Source organism: Lemur catta, chromosome 14 (genome assembly GCF_020740605.2).
Source record: "Lemur catta isolate mLemCat1 chromosome 14, mLemCat1.pri, whole genome shotgun sequence".
NCBI lineage: Eukaryota > Metazoa > Chordata > Mammalia > Primates > Lemuridae > Lemur > Lemur catta.
In genome coordinates this window covers 12,374,221-12,392,393 of record NC_059141.1, presented here as the reverse complement: position 1 = coordinate 12,392,393, position 18,173 = coordinate 12,374,221, and the positions used below count along the sequence as shown (strand labels likewise).

The window sequence follows — 18,173 nt, the reverse complement described above, 5'->3', positions numbered from 1 at the left end:
GGGATTATACCCATATTTTTCTGAACTTTTTGAAATCCACTTCCCTAAGTTCTAGTGTGTATATCCAAACCCATAATGCTCAACATCCCTCCTTTTCTCACCTAATTGTCTACTTCTTCCTTGTCCCTCAAGTCTTTCCACTCTGCTTTCAGAAACTCACAGTCTGTGGTCATTAGCCAAATGCCTTTATTTTCAGCCTCTTCAACCAGTTGGAATGTGGCCTTTACCATTTTGCTCTAATTGAAACCTGGCTGTTCCCAAAGGAACCCACTTCCCCAGCAGTTCTCCCAAGCGGTAGTCCTGCAGCCTTCAGACCATTCATTAGACCTGCAAGCGGTCTGTTCTTCCCTCACTCCTTTGAGGCCTATGCCGTCACTGCCTCCAAATACTTGATTTCATACATCCTGTTTTCCGACTCCTGTCCTCTGTATTTCCAGCTTTACTAACCTCTACTCCAAAATAATTTGATCTCAGTCAAAACCTCCACTCCATAGACTCTGCCACTTTTTCAATGGTGATCACTTCCCTCATAATCTTTTCTCTTTCACATATTTCTATTTGCTTGTCTACACCTGGAATAATCTTGCCTCTCTCTCTTGCTCCTTTCACTTTTCATAATTACTATATCCTTGGTTAAACCCAACCTGTCCAATTCTCTGTCTACGCCAGTCTTGCTCCCAAGTAGCAAAATGAGGTTGGAGAAACTCTCTCTCTCTCCCCACCCACCTCTGCCCTCCACTGTGTTTTAACTTTATGACTACAACTTTGACAGATCCCACATTTCCCAAGTCAAGTCTTTGTTCTTGCTGGTGCTTGAATGCACCATTTGCAATCCTCGCCTGGTGCCTCTGCCTTTACTGCCACTTCTCCTTGGCTTCTGTGTTTGCCTCACTTCACTCAAATCATACCCAAACTTCACTTCTGAAAGGCCTTTCTGGATCATCCTCTCTAGTACAGCACTCCCTGTCACTCTTGGTCCTCCTCAACCTGCTCTAGTAAACTGCTTATCATTTCTTCTTCCATGATATTATGTCACATATCTATTTGTTTTGTAATCATTCTTTTCCTTTCTGTAAAGGGGAAAATCCTATCTGTCCTGTTCGTTGCTGTATGCACAGGGCCCGGAATAGTTCTGCCCAAAGTTTGTGCTTAAAAAGTATCTGTAGGATGAATGAATTACTTTTGTCTAGCATTATAAATTCTAAAAGAGAGTAGTCACTCTCCTGAAGGTTCTTATAACATTACTGTTCAGTTCTTTGCTGGTCAGAACCAGACCAGAATATCTGCTTCTTTATTCTTTTATCCTGAGAAATTAAACTCTTGGTTAGCTAAGTTAGGTAATAACATCAGTTTCTCATTGCTTTTAACAGAATGAGATTACCAATAGACATGTAGCTATTTCCAGATTTGGAATCTGTATTAGGAAAGCATCATCCTTGTTTTTCCTCTAGTGGTATGTCTACATGTAAGACTACAGTATTGTCACCTCATACCTCTCCCTAGTACCTTCTACTATGTATCCATGCTTTAGGTTATTAATTCTACTCTGGTGTTTATCTTCTTGCCTTATTGTGATAGGAACCAATATTTATTTTAATAGTATTGATGTAAATGTTTCACTCAAAGGGTTGTTTGCTTTGTGGTAGTAGTTTTTATAACCAATATGACTTAATCATGTTCTGGATTCAGAAATTCTTGTAATCTTGCTAATACTTGAAGCATGTATTAATCTTTAGCATAGTGTCCAAAAACTGCTTTTTAGTTCATCTCCTTCCTCCCAGGGGAGTGCTCAATACATAATCAATGATCAATGAATAATAGTTGCAATTACTGTTATTAGAGAAAAGGCATATAAAGTTGAAGTTTCCTGAAAAAGAATATGACTTAGCAGGCAAACAGAAGAAATTGGCACCTTCTCTGCCATCCCTTTTGACACCTTATAGAACCTCCGTGAAATTAACTAATTATCTCATCTTCCACTGTACCTGCATGCAAAATAAGGATAACCTCTTCCTCTGGAAGCCTCATGACTTAGCAAAAAGTAAGATACATTGAATCATTTGAATACCAAGTGTGAAGAATAAAATATTGAGTAATGCTTACTCAGTTCTTTAGACTATTGACCTAGCCATGGAGTTAGCACTGAGATCATAATTTTTGCCCTTTTTTGAAAAGAAAAATTACCATCAGGATTGCTAGCCAAGGTAGGTAAATGAAAGAAGTAATTTATGGTCCTGAAGAGCAGGCACTCTTAGGGAAGGATTAGTAACAGCAATAATATAGCAGCCTCACAAAACCCCGTGAGAAACGAAAGTATAAATGTCCAATAACCTTGTCTATATCACAGCATAGTATATTGGGTCTGACCAAAGTCACTGTCTTAGCTAATAAGGAATTTTTTTTTTTTTTTTAGAATTATGAATACTGTAGTGGGGCTGGGGTGTGCTTCCCAGATCTCTGCTTCAGGACTGAGTCTGTCGTTTTCACAGCTCTGAGCTGAGTCCCCCAGGAATCACCCTCTGCTGAAAGAAGCCCCCTCTCCCAATGTAATGCCCCCTTGTTGGAGACAGCCTCCATCCATGCTCAGGTTCAAAGGCCTGGCCCGTTGTCTCAATTTGATTCGACTCTAAAGGACTACCCCACTCAGGCAGAGGTGCTGCATCACAGGTGAACCTCTCCCTCTGTCACGCTCTGCCTCTGTCACCCCACACAGATGCTGTTCCTGAGGCAACTTCCCAGTAAACCTTCTGCACACGTGTCTCAGAGTCTCAGAGTCTATATCCTAGGGAACCCAGCAAACAACATAAACAATGTCTGCATTCTAAAGAGCAGTTATAACTATTCCCAATTTTATTAATATCATCACAATGATCACAAAATTCCCATAACTAAGTGAATTTTCCCATTGACCTTTGTTTGGGCTACATTTGCCATGTTGTGTGATATGTAGCTTATTTCTCAAATGCAAGTGGCTTGAATGACCCCCAAACAGGAGAACTAGTCTAAAGTATTGGGATTGGTCACAGTTGCAGTATTACACTTCATGATCATTTCCAAAACAACGGAAAAAGATGGCAAGCAATCAATATTCCCCAGCCATTCTATTGGAGGTTGATTTGTGACTAGGGAGACTGTATTAGTTCCCAAGGGCTGCTGCAACAAATTGCCACAATTTGGTGGCTTAAAACAATAATAGTCTGGAGGCCAGAAGTCTGGAATGAAGGTGTTGGTAGGGTTGATTCCTTCTAAGGCCCTGAGCAAGAGTTTGTTCCTTGCCTCTCACCTATTAATAGTTTCTGGTGGTTGCTTCCCTGCTGATACCTGTATTTGTGGTGTAAATCTTTTAATTAATTGCCATCCTTTTTAAAGACAACACAATGAGTCAGATGTTTGCAGTGGGGACCACCCAATGACAGAAGGCTCCTCAAAGGCTTATTCAATTAGATAATTAGTAGGACCAAGAGGGAGTTGGTAAAGCAGCATAAGAAAAACCAGAGGAAGGATCATTACAATAGACTCTGACCATTAATTTTTAGTCATACTGAAAAAGGAGCTTTGGGAAAAAAAAAAACAGATTTGGAGAGAAATTTTATTCATTCTCACATACTTCATTTTCTAAAACAAGTTCTGAGGAGGTAGTTGTGTTCACACAATCAAATCATTTAAGGAAAAGACCAAAGGGAATGCTACGCGATATACTTAGTTTGACCATACCAAGGAGTCCATATACCTCAGGTCATAGGCAGAGGTAGCAAGTCCTGTCTTCTGGGTTCCAGAGGGCTTAGGAATGACCTGGATACCTGTGGGAGGATGCCACGGTCCTGGTAAAAGCATCCTCTGCTGACTACCCTCTTTCTTCTTATTTTTTCCCTCCTATTCCACTTGATTATAAAAGTAACAAAATTTTAATTTGGCAAATAATGGGGAGAGAGCTATTAGGAAAAGAGGATTCCCAAGCCACACAGAAACACATAAGAACACACTTAGGAGTCATTTCTAAGTACATCTATTCATAAAATATTTTTCTCTTTGCTGTGTATGCAGAAAGGTTGCAAGAGAATGTGTTTTTTTAAATGGATTTTGCCTTTGAACTTTGTAACACTTGCATTGATCAATTATTGTTCTTCTTTATGATAGGCTAATGTCTGAACTTGGAACTCGTTGCAACTTTAATGCGCAGACTCTAGAATACTGGTCTCATACTTTGGGACCAAGTCTGAGAGAATGAAATCACCCAGGAGAGAAAGATAAGAAAAGATCTTGACATAAACCTCCCTTCCCCACCATGGAGTGCCAAAACAAAGTTGGAGAAAGGGAGAGGGTAACTATTAGTTTTGAACCGTATAAGATTGCTGATATCCAATTGCTTCTAAGGAAAAAATGCATTTTCAAATGATTTGACTTAATATAAAATTTTAAGCAACTACTTTTTGCCAGGAATTATGCTGAGTGCCTTATTCATGTATTATTCTTTATAAACCTCAGTGTAACCTTGCAAGATTAGTATTATAATCTTTATTTTGCATATGGGGAAGCTTTGGCCCAGAAAAGTTCAATAATTTGTTGAAGATTCCATAATATTTGAACCTAAGTCTTCTTCATGTCCAGTGAAGTCATTTGGGTCTGATGAAGTATTTCTAGATGTTATAGTAAGATTATTTCCAAACTCTATTGTCAAAATTCTTGAAATCGGAAAGGCTACTCTGCCCACAAACTTCAAGGGACATAGGAGGATCATTATACACTGTCAAGAAGAAGTCTGTGGTCCATGTGATTGGAAATGTAGAAATTAGGCAATACTTTGAATGATGCTGACGGGTCACAGCACACCAACAGCAACAGGGAAGAAGACAATGAGGAAAAGAAGAAAAACTCTTGAGAAGTTCACTTCAGGCTTTGCATCATCAATGGGTTTTTCAGAAAAGCAGCCATTTTACCCACTGGCAGCTGCATAATTTTTAGATTACATTTATATAAAGAAACAAATAAGCAACAAGCAAGCTGGCATTGGTTGCTTCTGAAACAGTGGGGAAAGGAGGGAAGAAAGGAAATCCCTAGGGCTATAGCTGTAGGTACATGTGCAACTTATATGTACATGTGCAACTCCATGTATTGTTAACATACTGTGAAAACTGATATTCATAATGTTAATCCTGGAACATCAAGACAATATTACATTATGTTTAACATATTATAGTCTGGAAAAATATATTTCAGTGATTTCACACTTAAATACCCTAAATAGCAAAGTCTTAGTTTTCATAGGGTTAATGTTCAGCTTTCTGGGAAAACTCTGTAATTCAGATTGATTCATTCTCTCAGAAATCCAGGTAGGTTTTACTATATGATTATTACATACATGTTTTTGTAACAAGTCAAATGTGTCTTTCATTCAGAGTTTTGTCCATGTTTTTTTCTTTTACTTAGAATAGGTTACAATTGGTATAATAATCATAGCAGAAAGTCATTTATTATGCTGGATCTATTAACATTTGATTCCTCATTACGAATATTGCCAAATCTGCACTTTCATTCTTTCTGCTGACAGTTACCTTTCACAGTGCTTCTTGATTTACTTTTATGATAGAAGTTTTAGAAATAAATGTTTTAGTCTAATGTCCTCTCAGTATAACAGGTTTGACCAATAGTCTAATAAAAGAACACTATGACCTCCTAAAAAAGAAAATTTTCCTAGTATTCATTTGGGATGGCAGGCACCATGTCTTGGTGAAGGAGACCCACTGTGTGCTGCACTTACGAGGTTCCATCTGAGCATGTCAGCATGACATTTTAAGCAGATAGTGATAATCCCTGTCATGGCTGGGAAGTGTGCAGTTGTGATGAGGGACCTGGATTTTTTGGAGTGAAGCAGTCTTCCTCTCTGGCCCCTTCTCATTCCTCTCTACTGAACACTTCCTAGGTTCTATCCTCAATGAACTGCTAGCAATTTCCCAAACAAACCATATGCCTTTACTCCTCTGCCTTCATGCTCTTCCTTCTGCCAAAAATCATCCTTCCTCATTCACCTGGGGGACTCCTAGTCATCTTCAACATGGTAAAGTCCTTCCCCAGAACATCTCATACCCTCTACCACTTCCCCCCAACACCTCCAGGGCTCTGTGTGTAACTCTGCCAGAGCAAATGAGTCAGAGTTGCAGTCAGCTTGGAAGAATGCTCTACTGGAGGGGGAGCTGTGCTTTATGTAGTACTCTACCACCAGAAGTTAGCACATTTACCTTTTAAATAGAATTGATCTATCAGCTGTGTTCTTTTGGTGACATTTTGCATTAATGACATAATGTGTTTTGGAATGGACCAGCGTGGGAAGTAATACCAGGATCTCGATTTTTTTTTTAACTTTGCTGCTGGTTTACATCTATCTGTTGTAGACTGAGGTGCTGTTTATAACTTTCTGAGATTTACCTTGTACACAATTTGGAAAAGAAAAAACAAATACCCATTTATTCATTAAATATTTATTGAACACTTCAGCCTTAGGTGCTAGGAAAAGTCTATTCTTTGCAGCATATAATGTTCACAGTCAGATCAGACTCCTTCGTAAAAGCAGGGAACAAAACTGGCAAAAATAGGCAGATACTCATGGCAGCATTGATGTGACAAGTGTGGGAAGTATGACATTGGGATCAGGTTTTCCGCATCCTATAAGCCTTCAATAAAATTCTCTCCTGGAGTCTGAATTTCTTAATTAATTTATTTCAAGCCATTAACAGAGATTTTAAATATGTTCTCTGCCCTTAAATGGCTTACTTTTGAGTTGAGCATGTTCTTCAGATGGAACAGGGAGCAATTACAAAGCAAAGTGAAAACTGGGCAGAATGGCATAATAATAGCTGTTACCACAAGTACTTACTGTGACTATACTTCATATGCATATTAACTCCTTTAATCTTCATATCAACACTATGAGTAAGTTATTTTTAGCTCCATTTTATAAATGAGGAACTTGAGGCACAGAAAGGTTAAGTGATTTGACCGGAGCTCATAGTTGGATGAGAGAGCAGGGCCTTGAACCCAGGCAGCTAAGTGCTAAAGTTTCTTCTTTTAACCACTACATTATATTTCCTCTCAATGGTTACAAAAAGAAAAATGATTTCCTCCTAATTACTGAGATAGAGTAGAGCAAAGAGATCTTATAGTGGCCTAGGATGACCTGGTATGGCTTTTTGCAGAATCTGGCATGAATGGTAGATGTTGGCACGTAGTCTAGGTGGATGGAAGGGCCTGGACAAAAACTCAAAAGCTCAAGTCTGGGCAGGAGCAAGATGGGAAATCAATTGATTTGGTGATCTGTCTCTGAGACCAGTCTGTACTTTTCAAGGCTGGAAAGATGCTCTCAATTCGGAAATTCATACATGAAGTATAGGGGTCAGGTTGCTTTCCACACTGAGCTATGAAGAAAAGTACAGGTTGTTAAAAGTCTAATTAAGGCGATTATTTAATATATAATCTATTTCAAATCTTTGGAAAATGCTATTAGGACTCAGTTTTTAAGGATAATCTGTTCAAATTCATATTCTATTAACATTCATTATCTATTAACAAACTCAGGGCAAAGCGTGATTATATAATATCTCAAAAAGATCTAATGTTGTCCCATTTTACTTTCTGGGACCTAGACACCTGGGGATAAATAGGAAGTAAAACTGCTGCTATCGCAATCCAGCCTGTTCACTCCCCAAGTCATTTCCACACAATTAAAATAACAACAAAACTCAATTAAACTAGGTGTTCCACTATAGATATAAACCTTAATGGGTGCATATGAGTGTGTGTTTGTGTGCACGTGCATGTGTGTAGTGAGAAATTTTGAACAGTGATTGAACATGGAGGCATTTCAATTGAGGAAAATATATTTAGTACAATATGAAAATGAAGTTTACAATTGGAATACCTTTGAAAACTCAGGAGCAGCATACTGATTGTGTGAATATTATGTTTTATTCCTTTACCTATTCCCATACTTCATTCTCTTTGAATTGACTTCTAATGCAGTATAACCCTGCTTTTGAGGGTGTCCATCAGCTTAATTTCTTTTATTAACATGAATTCTTCTCCTTCCTGCTGAGTAAAGCCAGCTAATGTGTTTTTCCCTTTTGTCATTTCATGCAAAGCAAAAAGTAAATAAGAAAAGAATGTGATTTTTCACTTTCATTTTTACCCACGTCTAAACAATGAAATCAGAGAATCTGCTTTTGAGATCTGGAATTCTGATATTTGGTGATCCTATGGAATCAACACACTTGATTAGCTGTGAGCCAAGCCACCAGGCTTATTTAATTCAATGCTCAGTAAATTAATTCTATTTTACTAATGTGACTAAAAACTAAATTTCATATCAATATAAACATTCATAAACTGCAAATACCAAGTTGTGCAAGCTGTTGAAAAAGACTCATTTTTATTTATAGATGGATTCTGATAAGAATAGCATTAAAAGTATTTTAGTAGGGAAATGTTGGAGTGATTAATGTGCAGTTGTTTGCATTTTTAATATTTCACTCATATATCAGACTAGTATTTGTGCATACTGTCAGACTTTATTCTGTTCCTGTCAAAACACTTATTACTGCTGACAGGTATAACATATCCACATTAATCCTTAATTCCTTGATTCAATTTTCTAATTGCTTTTTTGGCATGCGATGGTGGCCATTTAGTCTTATGTGATGTATTCATCATATGGTATAATAATGTACTTTAAAAATTAGATGTGTCATTTAAAGTAACTGAGCAGGAAAAAAAATTACTAAGGATTGGAAATTTTACATTTCACCATACTTAGACAAAGTGTTAGATATTGTTATGTCACAGGATCTGGAGATTATCCATAAATCATAGTCACAGAATATTAAAGAGGATAGGGACCCTAAAAGTCATCCAAGCTACCTGTTCATTTTCCAGTTGGGGAAACTGACTTAGTAACATGCCGAGGATCACACAGCTAGATAGTGGTAGAGCTAGTCCTAGGACACATGTGTTCTGAAGACTGATCAGAAATGGTGCAGGTATATGTGTATAATTGTTATAACTGATAATCCTAAACTGATTTCTGCTATCAATAGCTGAGCTGAGAGAATGAGAGATTCCTTAACTTCTTAAGCTATATTTTTAGTAATATTGTATTGTGGTTAAGAACCTAGATTCTAGAATCACATCTGAGTTCCAGTCTAGGATCCTTCCCTCACTAGGTGTGTTACCCTGAGAATATCATCTAACTTCTCAGAATTTCAATTTATTCATCTTTATAAAATGGAAAATAGCAGTATCCTACTAATAGGGTTACTGTATAGATTATATACAATAGTGCATGTAAAATGCTTAGCAAGGCACTTGGCACCTAATAAGTACTCAATAAATGTTAACTATTATTTTTTTGGTGTTTTATTATCCGTTTAATATCCATGATTTGAATGGAAACTGAGTCATGCCTTACAACTTATCTCACCATGTGACCTCTGTGACAATTTCATTTATTCATTCATTCACTCTTAAACTTATCACTACCATGTGTAGTACACAAGACAAAGAAGAATCTATCATGACACTTGCCTTGGAGGAGCAGAGACATACAACATGTACATCAATATCTGTAACAAAAGATTGGTAGACATAAGTCCCAAAAAGGTGGCACAGGCACCATACTTGGACATTTCTAGAGAGAAAATAAGTACAGAGTCTATAGCGATGACTAAGAAACTGGATCTGCTTTTAAGGAGCTTGATCCAACTGGGAGACAGGACATTTACCCAACTGTCATTCAAGGTAAAAAATAAAGAGGGCCAGAAAAGGTGAGATTAAAGAACTAAAGAGGGAGAGACTAAATACCTCAGATGAGGGAAGACTTCCTGGATACAGTGACATTTGAGTTGTCTTTGAGGGACACATAAGATCAGGAACATTAGAGACCTGTGGGAAGGATCTCCTAGACAGTAGGAAGATTATGAGTGAAGAAGGCCAGATTCCGGAAACCCTGGGCACAGGTTGTTGAACAGTAAGCACTTACATTGATTAAAACATGGAATTTGTGCTGAATAAAAGATGAGATTAGGTGACTGGGTAAACACAACAGCCTGGCTGGTGAACCTGGAATGCCATTTTGTACTCCAGTACACAGAAATCACAAAGTAGCATCCCTCAAGCCGATTTTGACCCATGAAAATGTCCTTTTGGTCAGCAAACATTTTAAGAGTTAAAGAAGTCATGTACTTTCTAGTTAGTGCTCACCTATTCTAAAAGGTAAGTCAATCTTCTTAACTATTATAAGCGGTATAGCATAGTGTTAAGCATACAAGCTCAGAAGATAGACCACACTGGTCCCAATCCTGTTTTTGCCATCTATTAGGTCTGCAACTTTAGTTCTATTACCTAAACTCTTTAAGCTTGAGTTTCATCATCTATAAAATGGAAATGGTCTCTACCTCATGGGGTAGGATTAAACCATGTAAGCATTTAGCATAGTACCAGGCATATGTAAGCACTTAATAAACGTTAGTTATTAAGTCACCCACGTGGGCCTTGAAGAAATTTGAATTTGCAATCCTTACTTTGGAACTGCTAAAAAGTTTTTGAGAAAAGATGTAACCTTTTTTTTTTTAATCTTTTGAGTTCTTGAGTGTTAAACTAAACCCCACTTGTACTGACTAGTTCAAGAACATCCAATGATTCTGTTATATCCTCAGCTGCTGGGGATAGGGAATCCAGTGTTGGGCCTCAGTGTGATTCCTAGAAGGAAATCACTCACTCACTCTCCCTTGGAGAGGGCCAGCGGAGAAAAACAAGTAGCCGGCTTTACCCACTAATGTTTTCCAAACACTCAACAATTCATGTAGCAGCAGTTTCCCAGGATACATACTGGACTGAAATGGTGGTCTCCTTTCAGAACACGTTATTATGAATTTTAAGAACTGTAATTTTAAGAATCCTTATGATTCCAGAAGCTTCTCTGGTAACTTGTTTGTCTTTAATAGCTGAAAAATGAAAAGGGTTTAACGTACAATTTCTGCCCCTAAAACAACAACATGAAAATAAGAGTACACTAGTTTGGAAAACATTAGAGTGAACAAAATGAGTCAGTTGTAAAAGTGCTGTGTGCTTAATGCACAAGGACTGCTAATTAAATAGCTGTCAGTGATGTTTTCTGGCACAGTCTAACACCAGCTTCTTGCAGTACAACAAATATGAAAATGCCTAGAAGTAAATAACAGTTGCTGGGTGCTGTGGGCAAACAAACCCATGCCTTATCTCTTTCAAAGGCAGCCATGGAAAACGCATGATAAATTGCATAGCTCAGTGAACATGTTACGTCACTGTGAAATGATTTTGATTCATGGTTTTGTATTTATCACTAAACAATTGACAGACTTCAAGGTATCAGAAATATTATCATTTGTGGGGTTTTTGCTATTTTCTGTTGTAAAATTCAAGTGCTATAAAGTGGAGTATTTTTGCATTTAAAAGTGCGTATTGAAAGTGATATTTGCCACAGACTCTTTGGAAATAATTTTTAAATTACCTGATTCCTTCCAGAAGTATCAAAGAACTGTGCTAGAAACTAATATTTTAAATATAATGAATAATTCATATTTTACTAATATCCTCTTATGAAAATTCTTATAGCTAAAAATAGACTAAGTTGTAATCCAATTTGATTTTAAAATAGAATTATAATCTCCTTTTATATAGCTTATCAATATACAGAAATTTCAGAATATTTTCTTTACAATAGCAGTAGAATTAAGAGTGAGAGAATTATTTTAAGGAAGATTTTACATAGGTAGCTTTTCTGCAGGCATAATTCATTTTCCATGATCAAGGTATTATTCTATTACACTGTCCTTATCTGTTGCTGAGTCTTTAAAGTGTTAAAATAGTTAGGTCTTATTCCACCTGAAATTTAGTTATTTTTTACTAGTTTTTCTCTCTATTGATGCTCATGATGTTTCAACACCAGCATTTAATGTATAAAATATTTTCTGTTAGTGTTAAAAGCAGCAGAAAGGTAGCCAGGCAAAATGATCAACTGATAAACTACTGAATCCCCTAAACCAAGAATCACTATTTCTCAACTATTTTTTGTAATTATAAAATTCTGCTTTTCTAATTTTTGCAATCAAGTTTTTTTTAAAGTGCCTTTGAATATCCTGAATAGTGCCAGGTATTGCATAGGAAGCTTAAAAATAAAACAACAACAACAACAACAACAACAAAAAAAACCCTCGCCGGTTGAGAGAAATGATCAATTATTTCTTAGGTATAGTGAAAGGGATTTTGGTATTTCCAATACATCACCATCATTTAAACCTTAAATTCATTTTATGTTCTCTTAGTATATTTTAACCAATTGACCTTTACATATAGTTTGCATTTATTAAATTAAAATAAATTTTAGTAGCCTAGAAATATGGTTTGAAACATTCATAGTATTTTTCTTTTAGCCTTGGAATATGACAAGCCTATTCTCCAAATATTTACATCACTGGAAAATGTCTATGTACTTATGCTGATTTTGACTTAACATTTTCAAAAATAATTCTGTTAAATTAAATGTAAGCTTTAAAGTGTAAAACCATAGATCATGTAACTTGATACAAGTATTGCAACATGGCTTACAGCATTTTCTGAGAACATTTTTATGCCCTTTGCTTCTACCACTATGGCCACTTTCACCTTTATATTGAATGCTCCCAAAATGTATCTATATAAGGATAATTTTAAAACATGAGATTTATGTCGCTATAAAGGAGAAATCCTTTATAACCACATAAAACCGTTGTCACCAGAAATTTCAGTTGAAGTTTTACATGAAAGAGGACATATTTTATCTTTAATGCCTCGTTAAACTTTCTGGAAACGACAATATTCTGGAATATTCTAAGTGAATGACTACATATGTCTATATTTCTTCTGAAAAGTTTAAATATCATCAGTGAAAAGAAAACTGAACAAACCATTTGTTCTAATAATTAAAGCCATAGTACTTTTACTTCTATTTAATTTTACCTTTATGCAGAGATGTTGCTTTGATATATCAACCATGTCTCATCTGTAGTTCTTTCAATGATATAGCCAAAAGCAACATTCCTAGGCTAAAATGATAGCCTCATTGTTTCAAAGGTCACATTGTCTTTAAGCTCAAATTCTATGTGTGTGTTTGTGTGATCATATGTGTGTGTGCATGGGTTGTGAGTGTGCACATATGTGTGTTTGTGCAAGTGTTTATATATGCCTGTGTGGAGGTGCATGTTTGTGCACATATCATAAGCTGCATTGTGTGGTTAGGAACATGGACCCAGGAGACAGCCTGCCTGAGTTTAAATGCCAGCCCTGCTACATCTTCCTAGCTATATGAACTTGAGCAAGCTTTATTAACCTCTTGCTTCAGCGTTCTCATCTTACAGGGTTATTGTAAAATTTAAATAAGTTAATATATGTAAAGCACTCCAAATACCTAAAATATGAGCAATTACTATCACTATTACTATTATTATTACATATTCATTTACTCTATTTTATTCCTAAAGTGATATTATTTATAGAAGTGCATTGGTGGATGATTATTAAACATGTATTTCACTATAGTGATATTTAAGATATGCCAATATGATCTCACTTATACGCATGGATTCTAAAAAAAAATTGAATACATAGAAATAGTAGACTGGTGGTCACCACAGTTGGGAAGGGGGAGGAAATGGAGAGATGTAGGTCAAAGGGTACAAACTTGCAGTTATGTTGGATGATTGACGCTAGAGAGCTTATGTATAGCATAAAGACTATAGTTAATAATATTGTATTATATACTGAAAATTTGCAAAAACAGTAGATTCTAAGTGTTTTTACCACAACAAAGAAAGATAACTATATCAGGTGTTGGATATATTAATCTGCTTGACTGTAGTAATCATTTTACTATATACGTATATCAAAACATCATGTACACTTTAAATATAAATGATAAAAAATAAATTTAAAAAATTTAAAAATAAAGATATGCCAACAATATTTTGAATTGCACTCACTTAGGTGAAGCATGTTATGTAGTACATCATTGGTGAGAAGAAACAATTGGTAAAAAGCAACAAAAGTTGCATAACTTTGTGGCTCACAAGCTGCTCATCAAATATAGTAAAATTCATTTGTTTATTTAAATGTAGGCTGGTTGTACATCTATATTGTGCCAGGAGTTAGTGTTAAAATGACACATGGTGTGTTTCCAATAGCTAGGAATGTAGTCTTGCTGACTGAGGATAGATAAGGTGAATAGTAAAATAGCAATGTCATGTGAATTATGCAAACTTAAAATGAGTTTTATTTTTCAGGGGGCGCCCAAACCAATAGCCATCGAACCATGTGCTGGGAACAGAGCTGCTGTTCTGACGGTGTTTCTTTGTCTACCACGAGGATCATCAGGTGCCCCTCCCCCTGGGCAGTCAGGTATGATCAATGAGGAGCTGTCAGCAGTTAAGTAAAACTTTTAGACTGAAAAGAAAAAATACCATCAAATAGCACAGGAGGGCCTTTTATAAGATTCTAATTTAGAGCATGGGAAAATTTTATGAGAATACAAACTTCTACCCAAATATATAGATATCTGCATTGCTGTAAATTCACATTTGCTAGTATGTCTCTGATAAACACATGCTGAATGTGTGTGTATTCACATATAATATACACATGTATGTATAGTCACATACACACACCAATTTGTTGTTGCAATTACAATGAGAGATCTCACTAGCAGGGCAACCATGTTCTTGACCTGCTGGGCAGCTGCCTTTCTCCCAGTAGGTGTGTCATATAGGAAGCCAGGTTATAACTATGATTACAAGTTTGCTTTGTGAATATGGAACCAAACTAGAGGACTTACTTGGGTGTTTCGAATGTTAAATGGCATCAGAAGATGGTCACCTGAGGCAACCATCTCAGTAGGTTTAAGATATGTCCTTGCCACCAGCACCAGACAGGTGCAGTTCATGGGTTGAGGAACTCTCTGTCTTAGATGGGCTCAACCAGCCTTTCTTCTAATTCTCCTTTTCCTATGTGAAAAGCATGTTTTGGATTTGGGAGTAATTATGTTTCCTCTTAGAGGTCTTCTCATTGCTGTGATGTTGTCCACATTCTAAATATTTTCAATGTTGAGCATAACTTTTACTTAAATCACAAACCACATTTATTTCTTTCTTTTTATATATCCTATTCAATCTATTTACAATTTCAATTTTTCTGTCTCCTGATTGTTCTCTCTATCCAACCTTTAGTAGAAAGGTTGCTTTTTGAGGACAAGGGTGATATCAAGTCTGTCTTTCTCTTCAATTCCTTTTAAGTATAAACCGCCAGAGATCTGACAAGTTCTCAATAACAGTAATTGATGATGAACTTGCTTACCTGCTTATTTTGTATTTTCTTGCTTCCCTAGTTGGCTTTGAATTTGCTCCTCACTTTCTTGATTTGTGTCCCACCAGACACAAAAAATGGAAAATACACGACCTCATACCTTGTAAGCATTAGATATTCATGTAACAGAATTTTTCCCCTATATGGGAGTTTCTGTTGCCTTCAGAGTCATCATTCATGGTACTTGATGATATCTTGTTGCAGGAATTTTTATTCAAAGTTCACTGCAATGTTTATTCAAAGAAATAAACATTCTCTATACCTTCTTATACATTGAGTGAAAGTCTCACTCTTCTTTCAGCATCACCGAGGCAAATGGGAGGCAGTAAGTAGAATAGTTTGGCACTAGTCAGATAAGATGGATAATTATAGGTACTGTGCTCAGCTAATGGAAGTATTGTTTTAAAGCTGGGATGATGTCCAAAACATACACTTCACTAATGAAAACAAGTCTATGTGATATACACCAAGGTTCTTGTCAATCCTTGACAAGATGATGTACTGATGGGCAGAATGAAGGCAACTGCCAATACTCTGTCCCTTTAACCTTTGAAATCCTTTCTGGCTGATTTGAAAGAGCCAAGTAGCAGTGTGGAGCATTACCTGGGCTGTTTGCTCACAGCTGCATTGTGATCACTAATGCTAATGCTGTCTTAGATATGCACAGTGCCCCACTCTTTATAAAGTGTTCCCCTATTTCTCACATTTGATCCTCAGACAAGGTTGTGAGATAGGTATTATAAAACTCACTTTATGAATGAGGAGAGTGAGGCATAAAAAGCACTGTATTTCTACACTCAAGGAATAACTGGGGAGGAGGACGGCAAAAGAACAAAAAATATGTATCACTAGCATTCCAGGTAAGTTTTCCTGATGATCTGTAGCAGAGAGCTTATTTCTTTATAACCAACAGCACATGTCTTCACAAAGCCAAGCATTTGGATGAGTACTAAAAATGTCTACAGGGTTGATATAGGTAGACGAAACATTGAAATAGCTTACCATACATTTTACAGAGCCTGAAGATTAAACTATGATGAGTATCTGTGTGCATCATTCAAGATGAGCTTGTTCTTTGTTTTCAAAAAAATCTATTAATTTTTTCCAGCTATTCTTACAGGAGTAAAAAGACTGTTTGATTCTACTCCTTCAATATACAGTATTATCTGCTACCTGCATGTACTTTGAAATGTATCAAGGGCATATGATATGTTGATGGAAGGATAGTAAGATGGGTAGATGGACAGATAATGTCATAAAGCAAGTAAAGTAAAATATTAATGGTACAATCTAGGTGGTGAAAATACTGGTGTTCATTATGAAATTCTTTGAACTTTGCTATGTTTAAATTTTTAATAATAAAATGTTGGGAAACAATAAAATGAAAAGCTCTTGACTTCACTGCAAAAAAGAAAAAAAAGCAGTATCAATAGAGAGAAATTTTCTAATGTTATCATCTAGGTTTTCCCTGAACAAGGCAAATACTGATACCACTATACAAATAAAATTACTATTTTTTCATTCTTCATCAAAACATTTGGTGTGTACACAGCCAATTAAAATTTAACATAGTATCCTCCAGTATTTGAGAGGAAATACATTCCAATGATTATTTGGGAACCAGTCATTCCCTTGGGAGGGAAATATTGACATTGGTTGTATCATTGCTAGAGTTTGGCTTACCTTTACAAAAACTCCGTATATATACTTATGCTTATCACAGTGCTCTGCAAATAGAAAGAAGTTCATAAATGCTTTTGGCGATATTGATGATGATGGATAGGAGACCTGGGAAATATGACCTAGAACAGCTACTTCCATCTTTGAGCCTCAGTTAACTTCAATACAATGAGCGAATGGACTAGAATTCATTCATTGTTTCCCAGATTCCTCTCCTAGGAGCCCCATGTTCCATGGAGCCTCCTCTAGTATTTGGTGCAGGGTGGGAGGTTGGGGCAGTTGAGGAGCATTTGGAGGAGGAGCTTCATGGGCAGACTCCTGAGCTCACCTCCACCGTGTGAATGACAAGGCACCCCGAGTCTTCTCTTGGCTCTTGGGCTATTTATGGCTCCAAATGTTAATGTATCTGTGCAGTGATTAAACTAGCATTTATTACTAGATTAAAAGTCCTCTTACAATACTTTGTGCAATATCAAATTTTTTTTTATCAGGCTCTTTTTAGAAATGTAGCTTCCTGAATGTCAGTGTCATCTGCACCCTTCACTGGCATGAATAAAGCATTTAGGAAAAGGATGAGTTTGGGGATGTGGGGACGGCAGAAGCATCTTATGAGCATGGTGGTTTTCTCTCAGAAACTGAATGTCAGCACTAAAAAATGATTCAGAAATGTGCAGGTGCTAGTTTGGCTATCTCTTTTCAGTGGCAGCTAGTGATTTTTTTTTTTTTTAACTTAAGAAATGGCATTGTCTTTGGACTTTATTCTCTTTCTACCAGCAACTGCTTCAGTAATATTTAGCAAGAAATGATTACACCTGGCTCTTTCAGTATCTGTCTGAAATGTGTGAACTCCTTTCCTTATGGCTCTCTTCTTATCGGAGGTCGTAAGAAAAACTGCAGATTCATCCCTTAGATTACCCGTGCACTAACCTTTTTTGTTTTTTAATATAACGACCTTAAGTGTTTGTGGCAATTCTCCCTTTAGGTGGCTTAGAATAATAAGGCAAAAGATATTAAATGGCATTTTAGCATTCCTAGAACTGGACTAATTAGGGTTTTCTGCTCCCCCACCCGGTAAACCT

At 36.5% G+C, this 18,173-nt stretch overlaps 1 protein-coding gene across 1 annotated transcript in view; it reads left to right on the top strand.

Moving 5' to 3' along the window:
* Positions 1–18,173, top strand: part of ATRNL1 (attractin like 1) — a 541,384-nt gene that overhangs the window by 434,316 nt on the left and 88,895 nt on the right. Inside the window, exon 28 of the mRNA XM_045568085.1 lies at positions 14,340–14,454. Within this exon, the coding sequence (XP_045424041.1) occupies positions 14,340–14,454 (115 nt within the window). The remainder of the gene's footprint in view (positions 1–14,339; positions 14,455–18,173) is intronic.